This window comes from Entelurus aequoreus, linkage group LG12 (genome assembly GCF_033978785.1).
Source record: "Entelurus aequoreus isolate RoL-2023_Sb linkage group LG12, RoL_Eaeq_v1.1, whole genome shotgun sequence".
In the NCBI taxonomy this organism is placed as follows: domain Eukaryota; kingdom Metazoa; phylum Chordata; class Actinopteri; order Syngnathiformes; family Syngnathidae; genus Entelurus; species Entelurus aequoreus.
The window spans coordinates 30,954,452-30,981,956 of NC_084742.1; the positions used below are offsets into that span (position 1 = coordinate 30,954,452).

The 27,505-nt window shown below is 38.8% G+C and overlaps 1 protein-coding gene across 3 annotated transcripts in view; it reads right to left on the bottom strand.

Moving 5' to 3' along the window:
• Positions 1-27,505, bottom strand: part of kcnc2 (potassium voltage-gated channel, Shaw-related subfamily, member 2) — a 142,247-nt gene that overhangs the window by 1,518 nt on the left and 113,224 nt on the right. The window contains exons 2-4 of one of the 3 annotated variants that reach the window (XM_062065655.1): positions 26,235-27,168; positions 23,345-23,515; positions 7,455-9,593 (exon numbers count right to left, since the gene is read on the bottom strand). In XM_062065655.1, the coding sequence (XP_061921639.1) occupies positions 9,517-9,593; positions 23,345-23,515; positions 26,235-27,168 (1,182 nt within the window). In that variant the 3' untranslated portion in view covers positions 7,455-9,516. Of the gene's footprint in view, positions 1-7,454; positions 9,594-18,487; positions 19,418-23,344; positions 23,516-26,234; positions 27,169-27,505 lie in introns of those variants that run through there. The other 2 variants (XM_062065654.1, XM_062065656.1) reach the window with 2 other exon arrangements.

Sequence of the window (27,505 nt, forward strand, 5' to 3'; positions counted from 1 at the left end):
TAACAGTATACATCCCTATTCGGCGGAGCATTGTTTGTTAACTCTTTCGGTGCTGTCAGCCATGTTGCTCTATTGATGTCGACAGTCGCAAACGAGAACGTTACTCTCGTTAACGTCATCACAGAAGTCTCGCAAGATGAGACCGACCATATTTTATAACAGATCTCCAATTAACCGATTCATGACTTTTCAACCGGACGTTGATCGATTCATACTAGATGTAGATCGATCCAGAGGCTCGCCAAACAATGTATTCATATCTCTATAGTTAAAATCGGTTATCGACTCGTGCCAATTATTTTTTACACCCCTAGTATATATGTATGTATATATAAACTGTTTATATGTGTGTGTGTGTATATATATATATATATATATATATATATATATATATATATATGTATATATATATATATATATATATATATATATATATATATATATATATATATATATATATATATATATATATATATATATATATATATATATATATATATTGTGGAGTCTCACTCAAGCACCGCCTGACAGGTAGGCACCTCACAGGGGAGGAGCCAGGGAATGGAGGCAGAGTGGAACACAGAAGACAACGCCCCAGCCTTGGCCGCATCATCGAGGGGCGGTACATTCCCCTGTACCTACTCAATCAGCCTGAAATGCCACCAGCTGTGCGGCCAGGTGGGGCCCAGCCACAAACCCTTCTTAACTCTGCCTCATTCAGGTCTGGCTCTCCTCTGTGTCAAGGCAGGTGCATCAGGCGGCAATGACCTATGACCTTTCAAAGAAGTGTGCTGTGTGAAGTACTGAGAGCCCCAGACGGGAGATATTTATGTTTATTAATGGACACTTTAAGTTTGTTACTTCCACACCCTGCCCTTCCTAAAAGACTGGTGCAATAAAACGCCCTTTTCGGCTTGCTGCAAAATCAAACCTGTGTCTTGGTGAGAATCAGGTACCACAATATATATATATATATATATATACACACACACATATGTTTATATATAACCCCCCATTGCCCGTTGGTGTAGCAAATGTCACAGTGAACCCAGTAAGACCCGCCCGGTCTTATTCGCTAGCATTAACTTATAGCTATAAATCGACATAAAGTTGTTTTTCCAACCATCGTAATGAAGAAAGTTAGTGGGAAGGACAGTGCATAAAAGAAGTAGATCATAATAATTGAATTAAAGAAATAAATCATCAAAAACATGACAGACCTTATGGTTGACTCGTAACAAGCATATGTCAGCACCATACCAAAGCAAAAGGAATGTTGTTAAATCAATATCTAAACGACGGACATTTATACATGAAAATATGGAAAAGCTGCTGATGGTGTGTTTGACAAAGAAGCAGCTCAAAGGAGATACCGTTGAAGTCCACTCTCCAAGGTAAATATTGTACATTATTATTACAAACGTACATTACTTCATACAACTACTGCTGTCCAGAGTCGGGACCCGGGGTGGCCTGTGCATCGGTTGGGGACATCTCTGCGCTGCTGACCCGTCTCCGCTCGGGATGGTTTCCTGCAGGCCCCACTATGGACTGGACTCTCACTATTATGTTAGATCCACTATGGACTGGACTTTCACAATATTATGTCAGACCCACTCGACGTCCATTGCATCCGGTCTCCCCTAGAGGGGGGAGTCACCCACATATGCGGTCCTCTCCAAGGTTTCTCATAGTCATTCACATCGACGTCCCATTGGGGTTGTGAGTTTTTCCTTGCCCTTATGTGGGCTCTGTACCGCGGATGTCGTTGTGGCTTGTGCAGCCCTTTGAGACACTTGTGATTTAGGGCTATATAAATAAACATTGATTGATTGATTGATTGATACTGTATTTGGTTGTATTAAATTGTATTGTATCACGTTATGCAATATTTCTTATCTAAAAGTTTGTTTTTGTAAGGGTTTGTTACTTGGTAAAATTGTGATGTTTTGATTTGTTTCAATTTTGCGTTGCAAAACACATTTTTTGATTAAAATCCAACTCGTATCCCGGGGTACCACTGAATGTGTATATAAAATGTATATGTAATATTTTTATGGACCTCATGACCATTACATTTCATAACACCTTTAATATCATTTAGGTTCGTTCTTTAGTTTCACATGAAAACCAAATGCCATATCCCTAACTTTTTGTGAGTAGTGTTAGTGTAATCCAGTAAACCAGAAAAGTATTCATTAAAAGATAGTTTATGTGAGTCTTTCACATAGTATTTACCGTCATACACATTTTCTGGAACATGATATGCAGTGTCATCTTTTTTTCTTTTTTTTAATCATCTGACATAATGGTTCTTTTTTCAGCATGCATGTACTTCAGAAATTGAAATTGTTTCCCCTTCACGACAAAAACAAACAAAAAAGCTTGTGACGCGTTTAAAGACAAGGTGGAGGAGCACAGCGTTGGAGTACCATGACTTTCACGGGTAAGACAGAAAAATACATGTTCTGGATTCAAGAAAATAAACAACTTTTTTCCTGGAGTTACAACATTCTAAAAATACACAACAACAGTACTCGTTTGTCCATTTTAAGAGGAAAGCAGCACGTGTACTACACAAGGAGGATTGTGGGTAGAAACACGTCAACAATGCCACCTGACAGTCCTCTCTATCGGCTTGTACAGCAACACTTTTCTATGCTGAAATCACAGTGTGGATCGGCAATACTTCATTCCCAGTAACGTTTAATCGGTCTTTTCTCATATTACCAATTTCTCATTACCCTACTTACACTGAAACGCCTTTAGAGTGCGTAAGTACGTTCACAGTGAGTCGTACGGCAAAACGCAGTGCATTGTCAGTACACTCCAAACGGTGAATTGCAACCACCCGATTTAGTCCCTCCCCTTCCGCTACAGGGGTGCTAATTGATCTGCTCCATTACTGCATACTTACCAATGTGGCCTTTTTGAGTGCAACATCCAGGTACTTACAGTGCACTGCATTTGGCTGGACCAGCGCACTCAAAATACTATTCTATGAGACAGACTATCAAATCAAAAGCAGAATCTGAAGCGAGAGGTATATGTATGCAAAGAAAAGTGCAGTTGGCCCTCGCCACATTGCGCTTCAAATATTGCGGCTTCACCATATGGCAGATTTTTTTTTAAAGCGTTTTCTACAACATATTTGCCTTAAATTAAGCATTTCCAAGCATAAAACATGGCTAAATTCACTAAAAATATCCATACTACTATGGTATTGGCCACTAGATGAGACCAAACCAATCAGATCACACTGTTTAGTATTGTAGCCATTGATTGGCCCAGCCTCAGGCAGTATTATTATATTGGATTAAAAGAGCGTAAAGGTGACTAAAGGGTGTTATTTCATGTTCAGAGGACTCTCATAATGTTGAAAAATGTATTTAGAACGTGGTAAATAAGTTTTTATACTCGGGCTATGAAAATAATAGATTATAATTATTAGTTTCCACGTCGCAGAAATTCATTTATTATGTCCGGAACCAATTAACAGCGATAAACGAGGGATTATTGTAACACAAAACTAAATTTGACACAAGCAAAAAGTGGTGGCAAAGAGATGGCAGACAATTCATTGGGTGATCCGAAAACTTGGCCAAGTGGTTGCGATTCACCATGAAAAGTGAGAGAAAATGAAGAAGAAGAAGTGGGTAAGTATTGACATCATCCGTTCCTGGTAAGTACGCAGCGATATTTAGTGATAAGAGGCTACACCCTCCAAATTCACACACTCTGGATCGATTTGAGACAGTACTATGGAGGCGAGATGGAACTTGTTGAGGGTGGTAAGCATCCAGGATTGTGTTTGAACTCGCACACACGTGTACTTACTTAAATATACTTAGTTTTTTTCAGTGCTCAAGTGCGTTCATGTTGTGGAGTACAGCGATATGCAGTGTTCTGTCTGTACTGGGTGTTGCACTGAAAACGGTGATGGACACTCATTGTCGATAGTCGCTACACGATCGGTCCACGCATGCGCAAGGACTACGTCACTTCCTTCACTTGCAATTTCTACGAGGCAGCTTCTGCATCCAGTGATGTGCGATTCGATGCAGAAATATCAATACCACCGATACCAGATCTTTATGCTTTAATATCGATCCTCCAATCAATATATAGATACTTTTGGTACTTTAGTTCAGGGGTGTCCAAACTTTTTCCACCAAGGGCTACAAATTGAAAAGTCAAAGTATGCAGGGGTCGTATTGATATTTTTTCATTTAGAAAAATGGTAAAATAAGATTGTGTCAGTTATGTATTACTGTATGAGTGACTGAGTATATCATTATTAATTACTAGTTAGAACATTTGAACTTTTTGTCATTAAATACTTTGCTCTTTTCTTTTACATTTTCACTCTTGTTTTTTTCCCATGTAAGAATAAAATAGGAATAATAATGGTCATACGATTGTGTAACTGCATAACCGAGTGTGTCAAAAATTCTGCCTGTACAAAAATATTAATGTTCAGTCATACATTTAACAGTGTTTATTATAGTTGTTGTAATTTTTGTAATTATTCCATTAGTTAGTATCATATTATTTTTAATTAACTAACCAAACTGTGTTTATATTTTAAGCATACTTTATTTTTTTTATTTTGAATGCTTCTAATATTTCAGATTAGGAGTGTCTAAACTTTTTCTACCAAGAGTCGCCATTTTGATATTTGTTTTATATAAAAAAAGAAGCTACAACAGATATGATACATATTTAAAGACCAAACTTTGTTATAGGTGACTAAGTATATTACTATTAATTATGAGTTTAAAAATGTAATTTTTTCTCTTTGCATTCCAATGTTTGCTTTTTTTCTTACATTCATTACTGTTTTTTTTTTTTTTTTCCCCAGATAGAAATATTATTTTAGAATACTTCGAAAATTTTAGCAAAAGGTATATTTGCACAAAGTATCGGATCAGTATCGCCGATACCAGCCTGAATTTTACTTGGTATCGGATCGAAGAGAAAATCAGTGATATTGCACATCACTATCTGCACATGCTGTGATATCGGAATGTTTCATACATTTTTTGCATTTAAAAAATCCCACATATTAGGAAAGAAGAACAATAGTATAGAAATGAACGAGGGCTGGATAAAAAAAAAAAAATCAGGGAGTACTATTGCCACAATGAATGACGCAAGTATAGACACAACCTATGAGGATTTTGATCTACATTTAAAACACTTATTTTTGGTCCAGGTAATACGTATTGGATATGCTTTGGTGGACATTTTGCTCCACAGTCGCTTTTAATTCCTTTTTTTGAGCATGTCTGCAAGGCGTCCCAGATTGCAAATGAAACCACGCCCCACCCTCTCCAAAAGTATCATACTTTATCTTTTGAAAATGTACACTTTAAATTTATATCTTAAAGTTGTTGATTCTTTTCCAGACATGGTCGGGAATAAACTTCATAACGTTATACATAGGTTCACCCACTCACTACATTAGCTACACCTGCACACGCTCTGATTGATTCAGACTCTGCATTAAAAAAAGCTGCTCTTATTGCATTTATGTCATTGCATGTTGCCCCCCTTATATGAAAATAATACTTTATCCTATTATTATTATTTGTTTTCTCACAGCCTGAGACTCTGGCTGAGCGCTTAACTCAGGGGTCACCAACCTTTTTGAAACCAAGAGCTACTTCTTGGGTACTGATTAATGCGAAGGGCTACCAGTTTGATACACACTTAAATAAATTGCCAGAAATAGCCAATTTGCTCAATTTACCTTTAACTCTGTTATTATTAATAATTAATTATATTTATCTTTGTGGAAACACTGATCATCTTAATGATTTCTCACAATAAATATATATAGAAACAGATAAATATCAATATGCAACACTTTATTTTTATATTTTCTCTAAGTGCACATTTTTCAAATTGAACATTTTCAAATGATCACTTCTAAGACAGTCTTGTGAAATCACAATATCCCATTTTAACTAGCTAGCCACTAACATTTTTTAACAAATCATGAATTACCGTACTTTGCACCATGTTTGTACAAATAATAACTCATGTAAAATACAAAAGTAAACTCTCAAATTTTTAAATTTGAAAAAATGTGTTTAAGGATTGGTTTGTTTATGAAGCTTAATGTGGTTTCTGTTATTTTAGGAGAGTTCATTGACAATCATGATTTAGTCAATTTAATTATAGTACTCCGTAAAATGTTTATTTTTAAGGCCAAAAACAGATATTCACTTAGTATTACTCTCTTTAAAACATTTATTCAGTATTTTCTAACTTTAGAAAGTTACATGGTTGAAAACGATAATGATGCCAAAAAACATAAAAAAAAAAGATGAGAAGTCCTCAAAGGCTTATTTTGAAAGTATAATTATGTTTATAGATTATATGATATCTGTTGTTGTGTTCCCTAATTTGAGTGACCTGGACATAATCTGGACTGTACATAAATGCTTATTTTGAAAATGTAATTTTGTTTATAAATTATATGCAATCTGTTGTGTTCCCTAATTGTTTTCTGTGTACATGAATGAAGGTGTGTGTTGCTGAGTCCGACTTGGACATTATCTGGACTGGACCTGGTTTTAAAAACCCTTTAAACAAATCTAATTTCATTGACAACCTGGTCTGTTGAAGATAAGGTCCTTTTTTAAAAAATTAAATAAAATAAGATAAATAAATAAAAAACATTTTCTTGGATAAAAAAGAAAGTAAAACAATATAAAAATAATTACATAAAAAAATAGTAATTAATGAAAATGTTAGTGGACCAGCAGCCTATACAATTATGTGTGCTTCAGGGACTGTGTCCCTTGCAGATGTGTTGTCTATGTTGTGGGAACCAGAATATTGGTAGCAGAAAGAAATAACCCCTTTTGTGTGAGTGGGTGTGGATGAGTGTGCATGGAGGGAGGTTGTTTGGGTTGATGCACTGATTGAAAGTGTATCTTGTGTTTTTTCTATGTAGATTTAATTTAAAAACAAAAAAAAATACAATAAATAAAAATACATTTTTTTTTTTTTTTTTTTTTTTTTAGAACAGGCCCGCGGGCGACTCATCTGGTCCTTACGGGCGACCTGGTGCCCGTGGGCACCGCGTTGGTGACCCCTGGCTTAACTTAATGTCCAAATAAGTACGTCCACCTCACTGTGACATCACAACGTTGCCAGACTGCAAAACCCTGCAAACAGAGGCATCCAAAACTGCCTGCAAGCTCACGCCATAATGCATGAACCTTATGGTTTGACACTCTGGCAATGTTTACATGAGTATCCAACTTTGTAACATCATTTAATAGTCAGAAAAGATGATAATCTTAATAGCTAACCTTTAAATTAAAATTCACTCATATATCGACAGTACAGGCCAAAAGTTTGGACACACCTTCTCATTTCAATGCGTTTTCTTTATTTTCATGACTATTTACATTGTTGATTGTCACTGAAGGCATCAAAACTATGACACCTGGAAGTGAAAATGCTTTCATGTGACTACCTCTTGAAGCTCATCGAGAGAATGCCAAGAGTGTGCAAAACCGTAATCAGAGCAAAGGGTGGCTATTTTGAAGAAACTAGAATATAAAACATGTTTTCAGTTATTTCACCTTTTTTGTTAAGTACATAACTCCACATGTGTTCATTTATAGTTTTGATGCCTTCAGTGACAATCTACAATGTAAATAGTCATGAAAATATAGAAAACCCATTGAATGAGAAGGCGTGTCCAAACGTTTGGCCTGTACTGTATATTTGCAGGCTAAAATTATAAGAACTCTTTAGACATTAAATAACATCCTTTAGTCACTTTTACACTCTTTGAATACAATACAGTAATGCTGGCTGAGGCTGAGCCAATCAGTGGCCAATAAACTAAACAATGGGCTGGTCTCCTCTAGTGGACAATACTACTGTAGTCTTGAGATTTTTAGTTTATTTGGCCATTCAAATGTTTTAATTTAGGCCCCCAAAATGGTGAAATATGCTTTTAGAAGATAAATAAATTGCTTTTTAAAAATCTGCGATGGGGTGAGGTCACACTACATCAAGCAGTATGTGGTGAGTTAAGACTACTGTATGCATGTCGTTTTTTTAGGATGCAAAACTAAATGTCAATAACTGGGACAGGCCAAAAAATTTGCATTTTAGGTCTGTTTATGGTGCCTCCATTATTCGCGGTTTTCTTGACATTCACCAGGGCTCTTGGACTGTTACCCTCGCTAACAGAAGGGATCAACTGTACACAGCATACTTACTTACAGAAGTATTCCATTGGACAATCTACTGTGCATCCGCAAAGTATTCACAGCGCTTTATGTTTTCCACCTTTTGTTATGTTACAGCCTTATTCCAAAATGGAATACATTCATTTTTATCCACAACATTCTACAGAAAATACCCCATAATGACAATGTGAAAAGTTTTTTTTTTTCTCGAATGTATTAAAAAAATTTTTAATTAAAAAAAATCATATGTACATAAGTATTCACAGTCTTTGCACAATACTTTGTTGATACACCTTTGGCATCAATTACAGCCTCAAGTCTATTTGAATACAATGTCACAAGCTTGGCACACCAATCTTTGCCCATTCTTCTTTGCAGCACTCCTCAAGCTCCATCAGGTTGGATAAGAAGCGTTGGTTTTCATTCAGGATGTCTTTTCACATTGTCATCATGTCAAATGAATTTATTCCATTTTGGAATAGGTCGTAACATAACAAAATGTGGAAAAAGTGAAGCGCTGTGAATACTCTCCAGATGCACTGTATGTATTTTTACACTCCCTTGTACAAACAGGATAGTTTGGGTGTGTGGTATTGCTACTGTGCAGTCATTCTAGAAATCCCACTTTACGAACTTCTGCTACAAATTCGCACAAAGGGGGACATTTTTGGAAGAATCTGTTTTTGTTGTTGTTTTTTTTAGCCACCACTGCATCAAGAAAAGTAGTCATTTGGTTCATATGAAGATTTGCAGCAGTAATGCAGGGTATTTGCATGTTCAATTCCCAGTGGGAGACTTCTACAATGGCAGTTGCATCGAAGAGAGGGAGGGAGGCGCGAGGGGCGGACCCTAGCAGTGAGTCCACCTACTTGACCTTTCAAAATATCACCTTTCCTTGCCCTGGACTATTAGGATACAAACCTACATTATTAACACACAGCAGAGCATTTTAACCTTAACAAAAGCAGAGATGTCACACTCAATTTAGCACAGTTGTCTCTCTATACTGTACACACGGGATGCAGGGTTTCATATATGAATACACTCCAAGTGCCTCAACTAGTACACTTATTGCAAAAAGGGGGGACACCACAGTAAGATAAGTGATTGAGTGTCACGGTGCGACCCGACAGCCTTGTTGACCAAATGTGCTGTTTTTGGTGACCTATTTACAGGAGCGAGAGCTACACAGAAGTCCTCTTTGTTTCATTCTCCTGCCTTGCTCAGGATTAAATGCTTATCATAGTCCTCCCCTCGGTGGTGAAAGTCGTCCTCTTGCGTGCCGAGCAGCAGTTCGTTAGTGGTTTTTGCGTAGATTCCGTCCTTTATTGTCCTGTAGGAGTGGCTGGAAGGCCTCCAAATGGGGTCTTCCCACTGCAATATGTCCTCATATTGTTATACAGTCTTATCCCGCTGGTCATACAAACAAGAAATGAAATGGCTAAATAAATTGTCACATCCTGTCTTCATCAAGCATAATTTTTGGAATGCCTTGCCGTTCACTCAATGGCTTTTTTTTTTTTTAGATGCACACATGTTTATTGTAGTGTTTTAGATGGAAGTGATTCAATAATTTAGTCCACAGACAAGGAGAAATGTTTTTAAGAGCTTTTTTTAAACAGTTGTTTTTTTGTGAGTGCAAAGTGCATCTGTGAGCTAGTTGCTTAGCAACCCTTTACTTCTGGTTTAGAGATAATGTAAGAATGATTACTGGGTGTTTTTTTATGCAGTCATGTACCTGTTGCTTGCCATGACATTGCATCAATAATGCAATAAATAAAAACAAAACAAAAAAAATTGAAATTCAGTATTACACAAATTATTTGTCACAGCTTTTTTTACTGCGACAGGCATATAAATACATTACATTAAAAAAAAGTAAAAATATGTATTTTTTAAAACAGGAATAAATTCCTTTTATTTTTTTATTTATGAGAGTGAATTTGTAACATCACAAATACGTGTTCTATCGTTAAGTTGCACATTGTTTCACAAAAAAATTTCTGTTTAAGGTTTTTTTTTTTTTTAAAGAACATTAGGGGCCACTTAAAAGAACAAAAAGTAAACCTGAGAAAAGTCGTAATGTGATGAGAATAACGCTGTAAAATTACCAGTAGAGCAGAATATTACGTTAAAAAGGTGTACTAGGTTGAAAATGCCGTTAAAGCTATGAGAACCAAAAAAAACACTATATGAATCAAGTTTTGAGAAAAATATATATAAGAAAAGCTATACATTTGTTAAAAAAAGGTGTCATAAAACAGGGAAATTTTTATATTATTTTGGGGAAAAGTTTTAAGTTACGGCAAGGTTTAAAAAAAACTATTATGATAACAATTGTAAAATGACCAAGAATTAAAATAATATTGTTTGAAAAAAGTTGTGCAAGTATGAGAAAGCAGTTAATATTGCACTTACAAAAAAGTTGGGGAACTCTGTGAATAAAATGTCTATGTAAAATTATAAGAAAAGTCATAAAATGATAAGAAAACTTTCAGATTTTTTTTAAGAACATTAGGAGCCAAAATTAAGTACAATTTGAGAAAAGTTGCAATGTAATGAGAATAATAAAGTGACCAGTAGAGCAGAATATTGCGTAAAAAAGTCTTACTAGTATAATATAAACTGTAATATAAGAAAAGTCATAAACGTACAAGTTGTCATTATATAGGACAAATGTCATAATACTATGGGAAACCGTTTTAAACTTACGACAGTGTTTATTAAGTATAATGGAAATTGTAAAATTACCAGTACAGCCAAAATATTTTGTAAAACAAAATTGTGTAAGGAAAATGTCAAAACAATACCAGAAAAACAAGATCTGAGTTATAAACGTTTCGTATTTTGTGGCAAACCATCAAAGCACAGTTTTGGCGCTATGCCACGCCCATATCAGAATTTGTTCGCAATTTATCATCATTGTTATGTGTAGTACCTGTCATTTTAACCGCGACTCATTTGGCCAAAGTTCCGAGAAGGAGTTCATTAAAGTACGACCCCCTTTTTTAGCCGACAAATGGCCCAAAACCATCAGAGAAAATGTTTGGCGCCATGCCCCGCCCACATATTATGGCGTGGGAAAACATTTTCACAATGTATCTTTGCCTATATGTGTAGTATCTGTAGCTCTTTTGGTCAAATTCCCTAGGAGGAGTTCCTTAAAGTGTGACCCCTTTTTTTCCCGCTGAAAAATGTAAGACGAAAACCTAGATGGCCGACTTCCTGTTCATTTTCAGGTATGGATTCCTAAGACTTTTATGTGCGTCCAGTCATGATAGACGTCTCCTGTGATTTCCGTGTCGCAACGTGAAACTGGTAGAAGGGGCTATTTTTATTTTATTTTAAAGGGGGCACTAGAGAACCAATTTAGGAATTTAAATTTCGGGACCCCCAAAACATAAAATATTTCGCCATGCTTGACACGCCTACAAAATATGGGGACTTTTCATGCATTTTAAGGGCCTCAAAAAGGCGTCCAAACGTGTAGAAGAAAAAACACTGCAATTTCAATAGGGCCCTTGCAGAGCTCTGCATTGCACCTGCGGAGCTCGCTCTGCTGCTCGGGCCTTAAAAATCGAACTATGATTGGAAAACAATGCAAATTCTGGACAGTACTCAGAAAATACATACTTTGATAAAAGTTGTAAAGTTAAATATACCAGCTTTATAATATAAGAAACAGTCAGAGTTGGAATAATGCCACAGAAAAGTCAGACTACTGTGTGAATAAAGACATACAAATTAAAATAATAGTCGTAATAATGTTTTAAGCAAAAAAAATCTTAGTATTACGAGAAATTAGTCTGATTAGTTTTTTTCATTGTTTGTGAAACTTATCCTAAAATAGCAACTACTGTGGAACTTGTTTATGTGTGTGTCTCTTCTCATAGATAATTGAATGACCTCCATCTTTTTTTTTTTTATTGCTCACATCCAAAACCAACAAACTTTAGTTAGAAAGCTGAGTGATTTTTTTCGCTAATAAAACGGTTACCTTTCTGAGCAGTTATCTAAGAGAAACATACATATAGCTTTGCTGGTCCAAGTGAAGCACCCAGCTATTAGCGTCATGTGATATACTGTATGTATACACATGTACAGCCATGTTCCAATGAAATACTCCCTCTTCCAAGGTTTTGTGCATCAGGACATAAAAAAGAAAACTATTGGGTTGTACCTTTCCACATGTTTTCCTACAAATCGTTTATAATGACATGGTTTAATTTAAATACAATAGATTTAATATAAACCACAAGAACCCACTTTAAACGTCCTAAAATGGACCCTTTACATTAACGTTGTGCTTGACTGGAACTCGTTCAGTCCCATTGAGAAGCACAGGGAATATTTTGGAGGGGGTTGTCATGTGATAGTCATGTGACTATCCCAGGACTTCCCCAAAATGGTAGCATGTCAGGTAAGTAGCTCATTTCCAAAAGCTCTTTTTTGCCATTAAAGGTAATTTTATAGCCATTTAACGATTCTAATTAAACCTTTTTTATGCTATATTTTTTAATGATATCGCTAGGAAACATTTTGGAGCAGTTGTCGCGCGATTTAATTATGTGACTACCCCAGGATATAGCTTCCCTAAAATGACAGTGTGTCAGGTCAGCTAGCTCACTTCCAAAAGCTCTTTTTTTCCAATTAGCGGTAATTTAAGTTGTAGTTCAGTTCAGTTTGTTTATTTCGATACACCTATTCACTATTAATTAGTTGCTTATTAACATGCAAATTAGTAACATATTGGCTCTTAATTAGTCATTATTAAGTACTTATTAATGCCTTATTCTGCATGGCCTTATTATACAAGCAGTAAGCCATTAACTAAGAGTCTTCCCTAACCCTAACCCTAACCCTATATTAATAAGCAACTAATTAATGGTGAATATGTTCCCCATACTAAAGTGTTACCACATTTATTTATACAAGTGTTTATGTAACATCTCACATCTTCGCCATGAATTAGAATTATTTTATAAAAACATTAAACATGTCTTATGGGTAGATATTATCGGCCGATAAATGCTTTAAAATGTAAAATCGGAAATGATCGGTATCAGGTTTTTTATTATCGATATCGTTTTTATTTTTTATTAAATTAACATAAAAAACACAAGATACACTTACAATTAGTACACCAACCCAAAAAACCTCCCTCCCCCATTTACACTCATTCACACAAAAGGGTTGTTTCTTTCGGTTATTAATATTCTGGTTCCTACATTATATATCAATATATACCAATACAGTCTGCAAGGGATACAGTCCGTAAGCACACATGATTGTGCGTGCTGCTGGTCCACTAATAGTACTAACCTTTAACAGTTAATTTTACTCATTTTCATTAATTACTAGTTTCTATGTAACTGTTTTTATATCGTTTTACTTTCTTTTTTATTCAAGAAAATGTTTTTAATTTATTGATCTTATTTTGTTTTATTAATTTTTAAAAAAAAGGACCTTATCTTCACCATACCTGGTTGTCCAAATAAGGCATAATAATGTGTTAATTCCACGACTGTATAGAAATCGGTATCGGTTGATATCGGTATCGGTTGATATCGGTATCGGTAATTAAGAGTTGGACAATATCGGGATATCGGATATCCGCAAAAAACCATTATCGGACATCCCTACTTATGGGTGGTCCGCCATTCTTAATGTTGGGTTCTTATGGGATAAAATGTCCTGATGTCTAAAACCTAATAATTAAAAAAGGCTTTACTCTCTTGGTAACATGACCAGATATGCTGCACATGGCATTTTGACTGTGGGCCTCGTGTGGTCTCCTTGGGCAAACATAGCTTGCAGATAATAATGATTACAGAGTGAGTCCATGCAAAAACAAGAGCACGCCCAACAGCAGGTGAAGAGTGACAGACTGTGTGCTTGTGTGAATGACAAAATGCTCTATCTCAACAGCCATCTCTCCAATCCACATCCTAAATATAAAGAGAAAAGCACACTGATCTACTGTATTACATTTGTGACACATGAGTCACATGTTGCAGTGTGAAGTTACTTCAAGGCCAAATTTGCACACACATGTTCAAGTCCGTCCAGTCATTGCGTCCGGTGTCCATATTGCCATAACTACAGTGGAGCCCGTTTAAGTTAAATATTAATTAAATTCATACTTTTTTTTTATTGTGACCTTTTTATCAAATGGCTAAAGGTTACAAAAAAAGATTAAAAAAAATCTAATGTTGGTAAAAAGGGGAATAAAAGCAATCGGTTTTATGCCAAATAAAATAAAAATACAAAAATTGACAACCCATCTATATTGACTGACTTATAAAGTCCTGGTCCACCGTGTTCTTCTTATTACCAAAAAGTGCCCGCTTAAATTGACATATGGACATCGACATGTATTTGTCTTTTAAAAACCCAACTGGGTAATTTCTATTAAAACGGTGTCTGTTTATGTTTATGTGTTGCAGTATTTACTTTATAATGTGAAACCACAACCGCAACAAAACTACACGGTCTATTTACAAAAATTAAAACTTGTACATAGTGACTTCCTGTTCAGAATGGCATTACAATGGATCCCTCACTATTCACAGTTCTGCATTTGCTTGCCCGCATATTTGCTAATATCTTTTCTGTAATTTAAATACTAAAGAGTTTCTAAATGGTAACTTAAATAGAAAGTGGCTCGCCAAACTTTTCCTTGGTTCTGGCAAATATCACCCAAATAATTAAAGACGCGGGGGTGCTGGAGCCTATCTCAGCTGCATTCAGGCGGAAGGCGGGGTACACCCTGTAAGGGACAAGCGGTAGAAAATGGATGGATGGATGGATAATCAAAGCCGTTCAGTTTGACTCGAGAAGGGGGCAATGTCGAGACACACGCGTCACAGTGACTCAGTCGTCGAAGAAGACGACTCGTACAAAGAAGAAAAAGTCTTTTTGGACCACCCTGAATAGATTTTCCGCTACCAGTTAGGTGGCGGTATGGATCATAACTCTGCTATGAATTTCAACGTCATATGCAGGCATTAAAAGTGAAATATAGGAAATGTTTCCTACGTCATGCATTTACTTGATAATCAAATACAAGCGGTCATGAAAGGTGAGAGGAGTTGAGATCCAGACATGCCGGCCTTCTCCACAAGCCGAAGTGTGGAATCGTGCAGAACAACTGCACAAGTGTGCAGCCCATGACTAGCAATGGCGCTAATGAGACAGCGCCTTCCCGGTAAAATACATAAACTGGCGGTTTGCGGACAACAAACATCAAACCACAAGTAAGTAATTTTTGCGTGTTCTGTCTGCCCTTTATTGGTGCAACGACAATTTTTTGTAGATTGTATTTCTTAGTGTCTACATGATTGACAGTTTAGCCTGCTTCTGCTTGGAAAATTGTTGTTCAAATGTAAAGAGCAATACAAATAAAATCTATTATTATTAGAATACACACTTTTGGCTGTGGAACTCAAATGAAGGACAGTGGCGTATCTCTCACCTGCAATGCCCTGCTAAACGGTCAAGTTGCACCAAGGCCAGCTCTTTATTCTAGCAATGTTTGCTAACTCTCGGTTTGATGTATGCGCAAAGCACTCAATGTTCGGTACCAATCCCTCGTGCACTGCCATACGCATATGCTCCTGACTATTACAGAAATGAATACAATACTTCTGACTGCCTTCTGCCCACAAGCTTGTTTTCTAAATTAAAATGTTTGTCATGTTTTAATCCTGTGAGATTTCATAACACGAGATCTTGTCCCACCCCTGTTAGAATAATTGTATCTAAGTTATCACAAAACTTTGTGTTGCCATGAGTTCCCGCTGTCTTTGAACCTACCAAGAAGAAGGCTTGTAAAACTCCACTGTGTAGGATGGGAAGCAACATGAAGGTGTTCTGTTTTTTTTTGGATGTATTATAATCCACAGAATGATTTTGTTTTGACCCGTGAACTACAAAGCGGAGAGGAAGCAGGACCAGACTCCCCTCCAGGCGACCTTTTCTTTGAACTAATTTACAACCTTTTCTTTGAACTGTTCTGTAACTAAAGGCGATGGCTGTTTGCGACCCTCTCCCTTAGAAACAGCTGTTGCCATGTAATCAGGGAAAGTCCAAATAAAAGAGGAGGCGTACAATCTTTCGTCAGAGCGTGGTGAGACTGTACAAAGAGAACAGTCCAGACATCTCTCCTCAATTGAGCCAAATTTAATTCTGTCTCTGTTTAATTCCTTGCTTCTTGTTTTGTTTAATACATGTCATCAGTGTTTGAACCTGACAACCCCCACTTGTAGCGCGTTGAAGAAATAAGATGAACAAAAAAAATTGAGCATGTAACGATAAAAAGCTGAAATTTTGATAATAATAACTAACGATATGTAACATCTCCTCTCTGAGCTGCCACCTTATCGTGGTAGAGGAGTTTGCGTGTCCCAATGATCCTAGGAGCTATGTTGTCCGGGGGCTTTATGCCCTCTGGTAGGGTCTCCCAAGACAAACTGGTCCTAGGTGAGGGATCAGATAAAGAGCAGCTCGAAGACCTCCATGAAAAATAAAAACGAAGGACCCAGATTTCCCTCGCCCAGACGCAGGCCACCTCTGGACCCAGCCCCAGAGGTGGGGCACGATGGGGCCCGGCCGGGCACAGCCCGAAGAGGCAACGTGTGTCCCCCCTCCAATGGGCTCACCACCCATAGCAGGGGCCGTAGAGGTCGGGTGCAATGTGAGCTGGGCGGAAGCCGAAGGCAGGGCACATGACGGTCCGATCCTCGGCTACATAAGCTAGCTCTTGGGAAGTGGAATGTCACCTCGCTGGGGGGGAAGGAGCCTGAGCTTGTGCGAGGTGGAGAAGTTCCGGCTAGATATAGTTGGACTCACTTCAACGCACAGCAAGGGTTCTGGAACCAGTTCTCTCGAGAGGGGTTGGACTCTCTTCCACTCTGGCGTTGCCAGCAGTGAGAGGCGACGGGCTGGGGTGGAAATTCTTGTTTCCCCCCGGCTCAGAGCCTGCACGTTGGAGTTCAACCCAGTGGACGAGAGGGTAGCTTCCCTCCGCCTTCGGGTGGGGGGACGGGTCCTGACTGTTGTTTGCGCTTACGCGCCAAACGGCAGCTCAGAGTACCCACCCTTTTTGGATTCACTCGAGGGAGTACTTCAGAGGGCTCCCCCGGGTGATTCCCTTGTTCTACTGGGGGACTTCAACGCTCATATTGGCAACGACAGTGAAACCTGGAGAGGCGTGATTGGGAAGAATGGCCACCCAGATCTGAACCCGAGTGGTGTTTTGTTATTGGACTTTTGTGCTCGTCACGGATTGTCCATAACGAACACCATGTTCAAACACAAGGGTGTCCATATGTGCACTTGGCACCAGGACACCCTAGGCCGCAGTTCCATGATCGACTTTGTAGTTGTGTCATCGGATTAGCGGTCTCATGTTTTGGACACTCGGGTGAAGAGAGGGGCGGAGCCTTCTACCGATCACCTGGTGGTGAGTTGTGGGGAGTGCTCAGAGAGTATGGGGTAACGGACTGTCTGATTGTGGCGGTCCGCTCCCTGTATGATCAGTGTCAGAGCTTGGTCCGCATTGCCGGCAGTAAGTCGGACCCGTTTCCAGTGAGGGTTGGACTCCGCCAAAGCTGCCCTTTGTCACCGATTCTGTTAACTTTTATGGACAGAATTTCTAGGCGCAGTCAGGGCGTTGAGGGTATCTGGTTTGGTGGCTGCAGGATTAGGTCTCTGCTTTTTGCAGATGATGTGGTCCTGATGGCTAAATCTGGCCAAGATCTTCAGCTCTCACTGGATTGGTTCGCAGCCGAGTGTGAAGCGACTGGGATGGGAATCAGCACCTCCAAGTCCGAGTCCATGATTCTCGCCTGGAAAAGGGTGGAGTGCCATCTCCGGGTTGGGGAGGAGATCTTGCCCCAAGTGGAGGAGTTCAAGTACCTCAGAGTCTTGTTCACGAGTGAGGGAAGAGTGGATCGTGAGATCGACAGGCGGATTGGTGCGGTGTCTTCTATAATGCGGACGCTGTATCGATCTGTTGTGGTGAAGAAGGAGCTGAGCCGCAAGGCAAAGCTCTAAATTTACCGGTCGATCTACGTTCCCATCCTCACCTATGGTCATGAGCTTTGGGTTATGACCGAAAGGACAAGATCACGGGTACAAGCGGCCGAAATGAGCTTCCTCCGCCGGGTGGCGGGGCTCTCCCTTAGAGATAGGGTGAGAAGCTCTGTCATCCGGGAGGAGCTCAAACTAAAGCCGCTGCTCCTCCACATCGAGAGGAGCCAGATGAGGTGGTTCGGGCATCTGGTCAGGATGCCACCCGAGCGCCTCCCTAGGGAGGTGTTTAGGGCACGTCCGACCGGTAGGAAGCCACGGGGAAGACCCAGGACACGTTGGGAAGACTATGTCTCCCAGCTGGCCTGGGAACGCCTCGGGATCCCCCGGGAGGAGCTGGACGAAGAGGCTGGGGAGAGGGAAGTCTGGGCTTCCCTGCTTAAGCTGCTGCCCCCACGACCCGAACTCGGATAAGCTGAAGAAGATGGATGGATGGATATGTAACATGTAAAGTATAATGTTTGTTTGTCTTTTTTTTTTTTAAATGACATACACATGCTTCATGGCCAATTATGCAAATGTGACGATGACGTTATCTGTGAGTCCACCAGTCTGAAGGGCATCTACTTAAACGGGTTCCACTGTACCACACACTTAAATGAAGTTCAAATGGAAGCACACATTTTCCCTCAAGGAACCTAAGCAACTTCTAATATCCCTGATAATTCATATGTCCTTTATTATAATCAAATATCATGGCTGCTACTTCGAAAGCCACCAGTCAGAGTTCTTTTTATTGCACAGTCTCGAAATGTGACATTATTAAAGAAAACACAGGACGCAGGAGAACTGACAAGGATGATAGTCAAGCACACTCTGTAGTCAGTAAGTCAGTAGATTAGTCTTTGCTACAAGATTCAACACTAAACCACTAGCCACAATATTAAGAACAAAGTTCAGGTAAGGTAGCAAAGGCTGGTAGGATTTGGATCGGGTTATGCAAAAAAAGTGCTGGACATCTTACAGGATGGAGGGAATAGGGGAACGGGAGCGCCGCAGCGGGCATGGTGATCCGTAGGGTGAGGTCACGGGAGAGAACCTCAGGGTGTTACCAGCCATGCCAGTCATGCCAGTTATGTTGTTTAAGCTCCGAGATTTCTCGTAGCCTTCGAATGGGACGCGACAGAGAGGTGATGAAGGTGGTGGTGGTTGTGCAGGAACAGGACATGAACACACACAGGCAGGCAGGCAGGCAGGCAGGCAACCATCCAAGTCCAAGTCGAGGCGAGTTAACCATGGCAAGACAGGAGACAGGAGTGAAACAGAGAAATTGTCATTGGCTGTGTCTCGATTGGCGCACTTCCATACTTGCACTTAGCCTTTTAAAGTGCATTCTCACTTAAAAGTGAAGCAAAATGCAGTGCACTGTCAGTACCCTGATCACAATGGTGAGTGCACAGTGATGTACTGTATACTTATCCTCAATAGTCGTCATCTTGGTAACATATCAGCAGGAGAAGGGCTAAATTGAAATCATGGCAGCTGAGGAGCTTAGGAGTAATCAGTAGCAGAGGAAAGTAGTGAATAGAAGAAGAATTGTCATTTTCGGTAAGGGCGCAATAAAAGTATGGATTTGAGACAGTGCTACACTGTCAAAACAGGCACAATTAGGAGAGTACACCGCATACACAGTATAGGTTGTATTCAGTCACATTACTTTTTACCTGTTTACTTCCGGTGAACAAAGTGGTGATCCACCAAACCAACATGGCTACCGTGGAGGAAACAGTATGTGTACAGCTTGGTAATGGGTACATTCGCACCCACCTGCACAAATGTACTTCAAAATGTAACAATCAAAATAAATATGCCTTTTTTTTTGTTTACTAGGGCATGCATATATATTATGCATTAGTTTGACCATTTAAAATCAACGATAATAAAAAGGAGATGCTTGGAAATAGCATAAAAATGCCCCAAAAACTTGGAAAAACTCGATTCATAGCGTTACTTTTTGGTGTAACCATCATGAGCGTTCTGTTCAGGTATATTTCTTTTATATTTTGATAAATCATCATATTTATGTATTACTAGATTTAAATAGGTATTGATCAATCTTTAAGCTGTGTGTATTTGATTTCAGTTTGCTTTTGACATGTTATTTAGAATTGTATTTGAAACTTTTACAACCTTGTGTCGCGCTCATGATGGCGTAACCAAACTAGATTTCATTTAATGATCTTATTTTGAATATTTATTCCCTTTTTTACATTTAGTATATTTAAATATACTGTGTTTTATGCTTTTTTCTTTTTGGAACATGTACTATACATATAATACAATAAAGTCCCATATAAAATTATGTTTCTAGCAATACTTTAATTTTGCCTTTGAAAGTAACACTCTAATGTCCATTAGTGGAGCTGTACACGTATGTGAACTATCTGAGTACACAAGGGGCCTAGATCTTACCAGTAGAAGCATATACTTTTTTTTTTACTATGCAATGGAATAGATCCCTAGACGTTTAAAAAAAAGATTTTTCAATTGATCCCAAGTATTATCCGTCGGTCGAACTATCTGGTACGGCAGACATTAATTCTACATGACAAAACACATGAGAGCCTGGAAAAGCACGGAGGTCTACAACTTCTTTGTGTGTGGCTGGGTCAAGAAAATTGGTATCAAGACTCTCCCGGATAAATATGCATCGTTTTTGCTCGGGTAAGGTTGCATTTCATGATTTAAATTGGTGTCTTGTGGGGACGCATCCTCAATGTAAACAAACAGCGAGTAGCACTTGTTAGCCTTGATTCACGGTTTTTAATTTTCCCATTATGTTAACTACTCATAAAGATAATCAGAGACACCACTGAATACCTGGCTGGTTGTGAAAGAAGATGGAGAAGTGATTACAGCTTACTGTAACTGCACGGCTGGATACGTTTCGGCCAAGTTGCCATGTTGTTGTTGCATGCGTTATGAGTATGCGTGATTTCCCCCGTCTTTATCAAAATATGACTACAGATCTCAATGTTATGTATGTGCTGAAAGCATCATTTATGATAGCTGCCTTTGGTTAACTCTTTTAGGTTTTGCTCACGTTTGCTTTCTTTTAATTTATAAAACACTTACTCCGAAACAAGATAAAATACAAATATTATCAAGATAATACTTTAATAGGAAATACTAAATGTTAAAAGTATATCAAACAAACCTTTAACAAAGTGATCACTGCAAACTCGTCCATTCTTCAACTTTGCTCCCTTGGACTGGAGTGCTATATTGGAGAGCCATATTCTTGTTGTCGTTTTGTAAAATCTTGAAAACTTTTGCCCCTTCTTGATTACCTTTCGAGAATATCTGAAGAAACCTAACCTTTTCATGATTTGAACGGTTCCAACAACCTAAAACAACACAAGCATTGGGCATTTTCTTCGAGAAAGGCAAAATGCCGCCCAGAATGCTTTGAAAACAGGAGCTCGCTTGACCACCACTTCGAGTCTCGCATAGTTAATGAGCTGGATATGACATCAGGTGAATACAACCTATACCAATAGAAGTGTGCTGATGGAAGTATACAGTTTGAGACACAGCCATATACTGTAGTGTAATGTGAGTGCATGCCCATCTTATTTCCCTAACGACCAGTGAGGCCCATTGTGAGTTCAGACGGAGGAAAGGTAAAAAAAAAAACCTACTAAAAACTTGTGGAATTTGTGCAAAACTTTCTTGGAAATAAGGCTCCAAAATATTTCAGAGCATGAATAAAAATACTTTCTATGACTCTCTGTATGATACAGAGCAGGTTTAGGTTAACACAACTTTTTTGTTAGTTGTGCTGTGTTACAGTCAGATGTTTATGCATAGTGGGCTTCAATGTCTTATTTTTTAAATTTTTTTCCACCTATTCTTTTTTTCAGGGTGAGATGATAATGCAACTTACATCTTCATTGATTTTTAAGATAAAGAATTAGTTACACAATTCTAAATGTATTCTTGTCAGTAATTTAAAGAGGATCAAGCCCAATAAGTTTTTGTTAGTGATCATTATTGACCGCATCTGGTATTGTCTCTTTGGCAGCATAAAAGGTTTACCACAATTTCCAAACTATAAACCATTACTTTTACTGTTACTGTGGCTAATTTATGGATTTTCTCGGGTTCACGAGCTTCACATGCCGCCAATAAATTCAGCCTCATATCATCAGACCAATTAAATTGTTCAAATTAAATCAAACACACTCACACTATCATTCAGTTAGCCATTACGAAATTTTGCTGTTTTGGAGAAGACAACAAAATTTACACGACGCAGCCCCAAGCCGAAGACGATCAACCCGGCCATCGAAAAAGGAAATAGCAGGATACAAATTTTCAAGAATGGCCTCTGTAAATCTTATAAAACATTTGAGGACTACATGCACTTGCAAAGCTATGCCCAGAAAACCAACCAAATTAAATCAACTTTATAAATTCTACCAAGAAGAGTGGTGAAACATCTGGACAGAGTTCCAGAATAACTCCAGAAGCTTGTTGATAGAACATATAACCAGGTATTTAAACATGCGTAACCAGTGTTATTTTCAAATGAAAATATTTACTCTGTTATGTGGCGTCAAATAAACTTTTTGGCACTAAATCCTTGTTTTTAAAAATCATTGAAGATGTACAGTATGTTGCATCATTAATCCACTCTACTAGAAGAATTTTTCAAATATATAATTTATTCCTATGATGTATATAAACTTCCGACTGTCTTTTGAACTAAAGGTTGCACAAAATCCACATAGAAGCAAAGAAGGTTTGTCTTCTGACTCGCTTCATATCTACTCATACTCATATCTAAATGTTGTGCCATCTTATTTGTCTCATGTGTGCCACTGTAGTATGACATTAAAGTTCCTTAAATCTTTGTGAATTCTCCTGAACAAGCAAACCAGAACTATGGTTTCTTATTCTGTGTATGCAACATCATTTACATATAGACCCCACCCAAATAGGACCGACGTGCATTGAGATAAAGAACTTAAAGAGAAAATAGTTTGAGCAAGCAATAGTAGTCATATGTTATTAATCTCTATATACAGTACCTGTTTTTCCTATGCCTCCATCTGCAGGGCAGTTATAGTCACTAGCAGCAAGTAGAAAACACGTCCCACCACTCCGGCGGTCCTGCTCCCGTGTGCTGGACCTACGCATGGGGACCGTCTCCTCTGGAGTCGTGGTCAGGTCACTGCCGCTGCTGCAGTCCGCCGACACAACTGTAACAATGATCATGTGATGCACACCTCGAACATTTAAATATATATATTTTTTAAATACACCCAGTCTTAGCTTTGTGCAAAAGCTGAATCCAACACCAACTTGAAAGATATAATCATGTATACTAGTGATTCTCAAACTGTGGTACGTATACCACTAGTGGCACGCGGGCTCCATCTAGTGTTTAATTTTGCTATATTCAAACACAGTGTTACTGTTCATACTGTGTGTAATGTAACACTTGCCAAAAATATACTGGTTAAATAAAACCTCTGCCTTGTTTTTAATGAATACTTAGCAATACTATGTTGCTGCATTTTAATGTTGGTCATTAAGGTGGTACTTGGAGAGCCAAGTTTTTTCTGAGGTGGTACTTGGTGAAAAAAGTTTGAGAATCACTGATGTATACTTCAAATTTTCAAATGTATTTTTATATTCCAAGTGGTTAATTATGTCATTATGTATCAATAGCAAAGCTTCTTTACCACAAAGTTAAAAGTAAGAAGCCTGACAGTCAAAGGAACCAGTGGAACCTGTTTATATCAGTTATCGACATCATCAAAATCAAAATCGAAACGAGTCATTGCTTGGACATTTACCCATGAGTTTGACAAGATGCATAAGGAGAATGGGCAATAATTAAGGATTTTTGAACCTACGGCAGTTCATTGACATAGCTTTCCTCCATTTGTGCATAATTAGGGCAGGAGCAGCAAAAGCTGAGAATTGACTGACGAGCACCCCCTATAAAGCCCCAGTACCTGTTGCACAGACCGTCACAAAATTAGGTGGACACATCTATCATGGCAGGGCACACAAAAAAGTCTCAAGAACCCATGTTTTAAAACTAACAGGAAGTCGTCCATTTTAATTCAAGTGAGACCATTTTAGCTGAAAACTATGACAAACTAGTCTTTGGGACTTTGACCAAATGAGCCCACGTAAAAATGACAGATAGTAGACAGATGGGCAATGCTGAATTGCGAACCAATTAAGCCTACACTTCAGGATGTGAGCGCAGCCTTTGACACTCTTGAAGCGACACGAAACCTGAATAACTCGACAAAGTCAGACATGGATTATATTTGGTGTGCATGAGACAGACTGACGATATTAAGCATGATGATTGATAACATGTAGGTGGGCGGGGCATTGCTATAAACCATCCAACTGTCATTACTTCACCTCAGATGATCAGAGACTCATCCAAACTTGTCAGTTTTCCTTCTAATGATATCAGTGTCCGGGTCAGGCATCCAGCATGCCCGCTGACTCGTGTGAACCTTGCGGAACAAGGGGGGGCAAGAGCCCTCTAAACGCTGCTTGCAGCTTTAATTTTCTTTTGAGTCATCTTATGATGCTTTAAGTATCTCTGTGGTAGTTATCGTCATTACATTTACAACACATTGGATTAACATGGACATTGATGTAGCTTACAGAGCTAAAGAGGGAATAAAGCAGAGAGGAGGGGACCCTGACAGAAATGAGGCGACAGATTATTGGTGTCTGAAATTAATTTGACTTTTATTTACAGGAAAAACAGAACAGATGTTGGGTATGCGTCATAAAATCAAATTCTTGAAAATGTAGACAAGTAGCTGTCTTTTTTATGAGCACTGTTTGTACCGCCTTTGTAAACATACGACAGTCAGTCAGTCCGTCCCTCCGACAACAATCTAAAGCATTCCTCATGAAAATCATGGAGAAAATCAAAACGTTTTTGCCTGATCCCAGAAAATTCCAACTGTGTGTGCGGCAATCTCGGTGCATTGAGACTCCACGGTCAATGAAGGGTAACGTCATTCTTAAGAGACAACTGATTGGTTAGTAGGCAGATTTTTTACAGGCTCTAATTTCTTAATGGTCACTGGGTTGTACCATTATTGGCTCTGACCAGTTACCCGCAAACATAGCCTTAATCTCGTGCAAGTAAGCTCCAAGCGCATATGTTATCGTGGCATTGTATCCTGCTAAAAAGTTAACCAACTTTTGCGAATCCGGAATAAATCCTCAAACTCTAATTTAACTTGGAAAGAGGATACCCTGCTAGTACTGTTCTGTGCTCTTGTTTTGATTTTGCTGACTTCCTGTTTGAGTCTCCATGTGTTTAGACTTCCAAAATTCTGGTGCAGGGCAGAGCTATGAGCAACAGTTGTCGCCACTTGGCACTTAGCATCGCTATTATTTATGGGCTCAATGCAAAGTAAACTTTAAAATAAAAGCTGGATTCTTCCACAGGTTTACAACAGCTAACAAAATGCACCCATTTATTTTTGACTTCTTTAAATTGTAAGTAGGATTTGCACTTTATCGTAAGCTTTACTGCCATTGGAGTAAAGATATACAACAAAATAACTGCAGCAGCTGTTTTAGCAGATAGTATAAAATATATGAAAAAAGAAAAATCTAACTAAAAATGTGCACAAATGGAGGAAAACAATGTCAACAAACTGCCATTGGAATAAAAAATCCTTTATTACCGATTATCCTTATCCTAAGTCCAGTAGTCCAGTAGTCCAGTGGATGTCAACTTAGACAGGTTCCACGGTAAACGGAAGTGTAAGAATACATTAGCATAGAAACGGAGCGAATCCTGGAGCAAAAAAGTAGTATAGTCAAGAGGAAAATCCGTCACTTGCTAAGAAGTGCCTTTGGGTTTATTTTTGCTGTACAATAAAAAAAAATGTTTACAACAAGAAGTGTTTCTCTTAGTTTTACCTGAGCGATTGCGTTCAAATACCCTGCTCCCTTTGATGTGGCACAGGTCACCTTGAGTGCTGTTGCAGGTGGTGGTGAGATCAGCTTTGCAGTAGGCAGGGGACCCTCCCTGTACTATCTGGGGAATATGTTTCTTCCTCTTCTTGGGCAGCTTTTGCTTGGCCATGGCCAGGGAGTAGTACATCCCAAAGTTATTGACGATGACAGGGACAGGCATGGCTATTGTAAGCACTCCAGCCAAAGCACACAACGCACCCACGACCATACCAGACCACGTCTCTGGATACATGTCACCATAGCCCAGGGTGGTCATGGTTACCACAGCCCACCAGAAGCCGATGGGGATGTTCTTGAACTTGGTGTGGAGGCTGGCCGTGGGATCATTGGGCTTGGCGCCAATGCGTTCAGCATAATAGATCATGGTGGCAAAAATTAACACTCCCAACGCCAGGAAGATGATTAGCAGCAAGAATTCATTGGTACTGGCCCTTAATGTGTGGCCCAAAACCCGAAGGCCCACAAAGTGACGGGTAAGTTTGAAAATGCGCAAAATACGAACAAAACGCACCACCCTGAGAAATCCCAACACATCCTTGGCAGCTTTTGAAGAAAGGCCACTCAGGCCTACTTCCAAGTAGAAAGGAAGAATAGCCACAAAGTCGATGATGTTGAGCACGCTCTTGATAAATTCCAACTTGACCGGACAGAAGGTCACACGAACCAGGAACTCAATGGTAAACCATAAAACGCAAACACCTTCCACATATGTAAGGGCGGGGTCCGTTTCAATCTCATACTGCGGTCCGATGTCCGGCAGGCTGCTGTTCCGCATAATGTCTGTCTTGTTGATGATGGTGTTGAAAGCCTCATGGGTCTCCAAGCAAAAGGTGGTGATGGACACCAAGATGAAGAACAAGGAGGCGAAGGCGATAAACTGCAGCAAAAGGGAAAAGGGAAAAACAAATCACCAACTACATGTATTACTTGACATTTCAGTTTATTTACACCAATGAAAAGATAGACTGGCTTAGCAGTGTGACAAAATCAAGATAAATCATTAACTCTTGAGAGAGAATGTAAACACAGACACGTTTAATTAACTTGCTTCAATTTAAATTGCCTCCAGAGAGAGAGGCAAGCTATTAACAAGTGAGACAAACACTTCTTTCTTTGCTCCTTGTTGACATGGTAGAGATGCAGTCGGATATACTTAGATGTACTTCAAACAATTGTTTGGATTAAAACTAAATAGAAAAAGAACACGCAAGCCA